This window comes from Cebus imitator, unplaced genomic scaffold, assembly GCF_001604975.1.
Source record: "Cebus imitator isolate Cc_AM_T3 unplaced genomic scaffold, Cebus_imitator-1.0 Scaffold25, whole genome shotgun sequence".
Lineage (NCBI taxonomy): Eukaryota > Metazoa > Chordata > Mammalia > Primates > Cebidae > Cebus > Cebus imitator.
The window spans coordinates 10741978-10747584 of record NW_016107340.1 but is presented as its reverse complement, the minus strand read 5'-3'; the positions used below and the strand labels follow the sequence as shown (position 1 = coordinate 10747584).

General features: G+C 37.9%; 1 protein-coding gene across 1 annotated transcript in view; it reads right to left on the bottom strand.

The window, feature by feature from the left end:
• LOC108300146 (inositol 1,4,5-triphosphate receptor associated 2) overlaps positions 1–5607 on the bottom strand; it is a 55544-nt gene that overhangs the window by 29456 nt on the left and 20481 nt on the right. Inside the window, exons 8-9 of the mRNA XM_037736523.1 lie at positions 3158–3208; positions 215–292 (exon numbers count right to left, since the gene is read on the bottom strand). Coding sequence (XP_037592451.1) covers positions 215–292; positions 3158–3208 — 129 coding nt within the window. The remainder of the gene's footprint in view (positions 1–214; positions 293–3157; positions 3209–5607) is intronic.

The window sequence follows — 5607 nt, the reverse complement described above, 5'->3', positions numbered from 1 at the left end:
TTGCTGAAATAAGGCAAGCAGGCAGACAATATTAAAAAAAAAAAGAAGGAAAAGGAAACTGACTTTTATATAACTCAAATATTTTGTAGACTACAAGTTTCAGAATTTATAACCAAAGGTTAGTTTGTCAATGAGGCATAGACATCTTCATAGAATAATATTGGTTTGACAAAAAAATATATATATATTTTACCAGTATTTGGGAAGTGCTTACTTGGTGCTCTGTCTCAGTTTTAGACAACTCCTCAATCTTCTTTTCCAATCTGTCTATATCCATGATGTTCTTTATATTCTAATGTAAAAGACAGTATTCTTGGATTTAGCACCAAGAAAAATAAAAGATGATGACAATCAAATTCTCTTTTAGGAGGTGTTATTTCATCACTCTCAGTACTGCCTTTTTATATTCCATTCAACCTCAGCCACCACTCCCACGGTCATAAGTTCAAACTTGTTATTACCGGTCACTGCAGCCCCCCCATTACCCTAACTGCAAGCATCCCACTCTTCAACAACCACCTCTTGCCTTTCCAGATTACTTCCTTTTTATCAACAAACCTTCAATCCCTCCTGGAAACTGCAATCCATTGATCCTACCACCTTTTCATTATCCTTCAACCTTCCCATGAACTCAGGCCCCTCTTTACTTAGCTTCAGTTCTTCCATGGACAATCATTATAATCATTCCCTTCCAAATGCCTCAATTCCCTGCCTAACTCCTGCTTATTAGCATTTACTTAAATTAACTTACCGCCCACTCTACGCCAGGACCCTTTCAGATGAACGTGCTTAAAGAAAGCATGAACAGACAGGTCACACGTTTAATTCATGACCTTTATACTCAGTGTTTACTGGTGATCATATCATATAATCCTGGTATATTTATACTGCCTTTTACCTAAATCAGGGGATGTGGTAAACTATGCCCACCCCCCTCACTCCACCCTAAAGGTCAAATCTAGCTGACAACTTGTTTTTGTAAATAAGGCTTTATCAGAGCAAACTGTGCCCATTTGGGTACATACTGGTTATGACTGCTTTCACAATACAAACGCAGAGGTAAGTAGTTGACACAAAGGCAATTTTTGTGGCTAGCAAAGCCTGAAAATATTTATAATCAGGACTTTTACAAAAAGTTTTCCAACCCCTAGCCCATTTCATTCCTTCTCTGTCCTCAAATTTCCAATACCTCCTTTAACATCCACACTCTTAGCTGACGATTTTGCTTTGTATTTCACTGAGACACTAGAAACAACGAGAAGAAAATGTCCTTCTTACCTGAAAGCATAAGAAATATCTTTGGATATATTACAAAGCATTTCCTGATCCAAACACTTCTGTCCATCTCTACTGCAACTGCTCAGTCCAAGCCCCCCTCAGCTTTTGACTGGATAATTTCAAGGGCCTCCTAATGGATATTCCTGTTTTTTCTCTTGCCCTGCTACAATGAATTCTAAACCTAGCAGCCAGAGTTGTCTTGTTAAAACAGAATTAGATCATACTACTCCTTTGCTCGAAACCCTTCAGTGGCTCCTGTCTCACCCAAGTGTTCTTTTTTTTTAAAAAAAAAAAAAAAAAAAAAAAACAGAGTCCTTGCAATGCCTATGTAAGCCCCTGGCGTCTGGCCCCGCCAGCTCTTGGCCTGCATCTCTGGCTACTTGTTCACTTTGCACCAGACTCTGGCCTCATTGTCCCTCCAAAATAGCAGGCAGGCTGCAGCCTCACGAGTTTGAGCTTACTATTTCTTCTGCCTGGAAGGCTCTTTCACAGATAAACTTCCTTTTCCAGCTTTGAATCAAAGGACTAGCTTTATAAGGCTGCTTTTCCTAATCTCCCTAGTTTAAATTGCACTCCTCTCTGCCTCAATTCTGCGTTCTGCTTTTCTTTTCTCCATAGCTCTCATTACCATCTAACATACTAGTTCCACACGAGCTATTCTGCTAAGCTCATATATTCAGCACTTAGATTAGCTCTGAGGTCTTCCAATGAGTATGTGTTGAAAGAACAAAATGAATGAATGAATAAAAGTGATTCACTACCCAAACCATTGTGATGTTACTCTTCACAATGCATCAGATTTTTCCCTCCCAAAGGAATCTTAGCTAGTTGCAACACTTATATGCATTTTTCTAATGTAAGTCAATAATTGCAATGCTATTGCATGATGAAGAGCTTTAAATCTTCCTTTATCTCAATTCTGAAATGGTTTGATACAATCCTTTGATGCTTGTCGGTCATTTAAATAAGAGGAGAAAAATATTTTACATTAGAAGTTTAATTTTAAAGCACTGGTTTCACAAAAGCCTGGCCTTGAGGCTATAACAGACCTGAATCTAATGTAGGCTTTCTTTCCAATCTTTAATTGTTCCTTTCCAATCCACTATAAAAATTTAAAATACCCACTTGGCCCACATTTTGATAACTCTCTAGACTGTGCAGCACAGCTTCATAAATACTTCTGATAGCCTTATATAAAAGCAAAATTTAAAAACTGGCATGCTACTTGATATTAAAATGGTATCTATTATACAAGATAGAATTTTCCCTGCAAAACAGTAACTTACTAGTAGCTTGTTCTGTTCTTTCAATGCTTCAATTTTGTTGCTTTAAAAAAATTATAGTCTTTTTCTTTGAGATTATACTATTTCCTAATATTTATAAGGTACATTGTAGTTTACCAAACAGCTTCACATGAATTATCTTAGTTAATCTCAAAAATAACTCCATGGAATAGATACTGTTAGCCCAGAAAAGATAAATGGTTTTTCCAAGGTCATTTTTTCAGTGAATTTAAGATCTGCATCTTATACTCAAGATTTTGTCACTCTGTTCAATGGAATTATAATGGAAAATTATTAGATAACATCCATAGCTTCCTTTTTGATTTACGTATTTTTTTTAGATGGGTTCATTGTATTTCATCTTAAATTTGAATTTCTTAAATCCCATTTCTTCCAAGAATAATTGCAAAAGCACTAGTTCCTCTGTTCAGACATGAAAATCCCATCCACTCCTCCTCACTTGTAATCTGACAAATCAACCTGCTCTCTGGCCAAAGGAGCCTGACTATCCACATGATTTTTATTTAACACACAGCCATAACCCATGATGTGATGTGCATGTTTGTCTATGCCAGTGTTTAATGATTCTGACATACCTCTTCCTGCAGAATACGGATCTTAAGAATCAGAGCCCGGTTTTCTGTCTCCTAATTCATTGTGAGAAAAATAATTAAAACGTATTTAAGATGTTTATGAAAATACCACATATTTACCTCCAAGCTATTGACATTCTTTCTCTTTACCAACTTTAAATGCGGCATTCACTTACCACGAATGAGCCTACTCTGAAAATATTTTCAGTGTGGGGTTAAGCCTTGGCTTACAGGCTCTTGGGGATCTAAGTTAAGTCATTCTCCTCCTGGACTCAGTGTAACTATGGTTATTAGGGAGGAAAAGACAAAAACCAAAAAAGCAACAACCTGGCTTCTTTCCCTGCCGCTTCATTTATGACAGGTAGTTGCAAACTCAGCTATTTAAATAGCACCTTGAAATCACAGAGCTCTGGCTTTCTATTTGAAGCTGTGGATATTCTCAGATTCAATATCATCACAACATATGAGCATCAAAAACTGTTTTATAATTAACAGCCCCAAATTCAGAACCATCAGAAAAAAAATTAATATATTTCAGGACAGGATATTTGCCAAAATGTTAACAGTAAATTTCATGGGTAGGTTAAGAATTTTGTGAAACTTTTTATTTGTTAATATGCATTTCTTTATTCTTATAAAGTAAATAGGCATTACCTTTATAATATTAAAAATGAAAGAAAAAGATATCTCAAGCTCGGATTTCATTGACACAATAATAAACACCTTCTCCCCCTCCACGTACTTAAAATCAGAATACCCGAGTTCAATTCTGGCCCTACCATTTTTTTAAAAAATTGACAGATAAATAACATCATATGCTTTTATCATGTATAACATGATGTTCTGAAGTACATATGCACCATAAAAAGTTAATTTAGCTCTAGCATTTATTAGACACTTGACTTTGAACAATTAAAAACTGTCTCTGAAATTTATTGCTCTATTAAATGTTTTAACCTATAAAAATATAGCAACTTCTGTTTCTACCTTACAGATTTTCTGTTACTACCTATGAGATGAAGTAGTAACTAAATCGTTTGAAATTATAAAGCACTACAAAATGCAAATGATTAGGATTCTGTGTCTAGGACTCTGCACTTTACTTTTATTTATTTATTTATTTTTTGAGACCAAGTCTCACCGTCACCCATGGTGGAATGCAGTGGTACAATCTCGGCTCACTGCAGCCTCTGGCTCCTAGGTTCAAGCAATCCTCCCACCTCAGCCTCCCAAGTACCTGGGATTACAAGTGGGTGCCACCCCACCCAACTAATTGTTTTATTTTTAGTAGAGACGGGGTTTTACCATGTTGGCCAGGCTGGTCTCAAACTCCTGACCTCAAGTGACCCACCTACCTCAGCCTCCCAAAGTGCTGGGATTGCATACATGAGCCACTGTGCAGGCCAACAGTCTGCACTTTAATCAATAGCAACTTAACATTACCAATCCCTAAGAGGATAGAAAAGGACATTGAATGCTTTACATGTGCTAGCACATTTATCCCTCCCAGCCCTAGGGTAGGTAGTATGGCTATCTGCATTTTATATAGGAGGACCCAGGGGCTTAGAGTGATTATGTGGCAGGGCTAAAGTCACACAGCCTTTGGAGCCAGAACTTGAAAGCAGGTAGTCTGACTCCCAAGCATGGGGTCTTGATCAGTTCTCTCCATTGCCTTCAGTTAGAAGCTCTTCAGTGGTCCTAGATTGAGTCTTTCCTATAATGCATCCATGGAGACTTGCAGGGTCACAAAACACCTGGCATTCAATGGCCTAGTCTTCACATTTTACTACTACTGAGGCAAGAGCTAAGCTAAACAAAGCTGTTTTGCTTGTGGGAAGTCATAAGGGACTGGCACAGGCCTGGAACCAAGTCTCTCCATGATTTAGAGACTCCTGAAACAAATTAGTTGGAATGACTTTCAGCCACTCCTTACCACAGTTAACAATGCTAGAATACTGCTGGAATCTATCAGGATTTTGAAGATTATTACTAATGCTCTAGGCAACAGATGAACCTTCTCAATAAAAATGATCACTTCTCTGGCACCTGAATTAAAGTTTAGTCTAAATGACTCTTTTGCTCTGAAATTATTTAGCATAAGGAATGATTTATGGGGCTTCTCTGTAACCTGTAAGTACTGAGAGAACAGATTTTATTTTAACCTAAGAAAAAAGATTAAAGTGCTAGGTGCAATGGCTCATGCCTGTAATCCCAGCACTTTGGGAGTCCAAGGCCGGCAGATCACGAAGTCAAGAGATGGAGACCACCCTGGCCAACATGGTAAAACCCCATCTCTACTAAAAATACAAAAAAATTATCAGGGCATGATGGCGTGTGTCTGTAGTCCCAGCTACTTGGGAGGGTGAGGCAGGAGAATCGCTTGAACCTGGGAGGCAGAAGTTACAGTGAGCCAAGATCATGCCACTGCACTCCAGCCTGGCAACAGAGCAAGA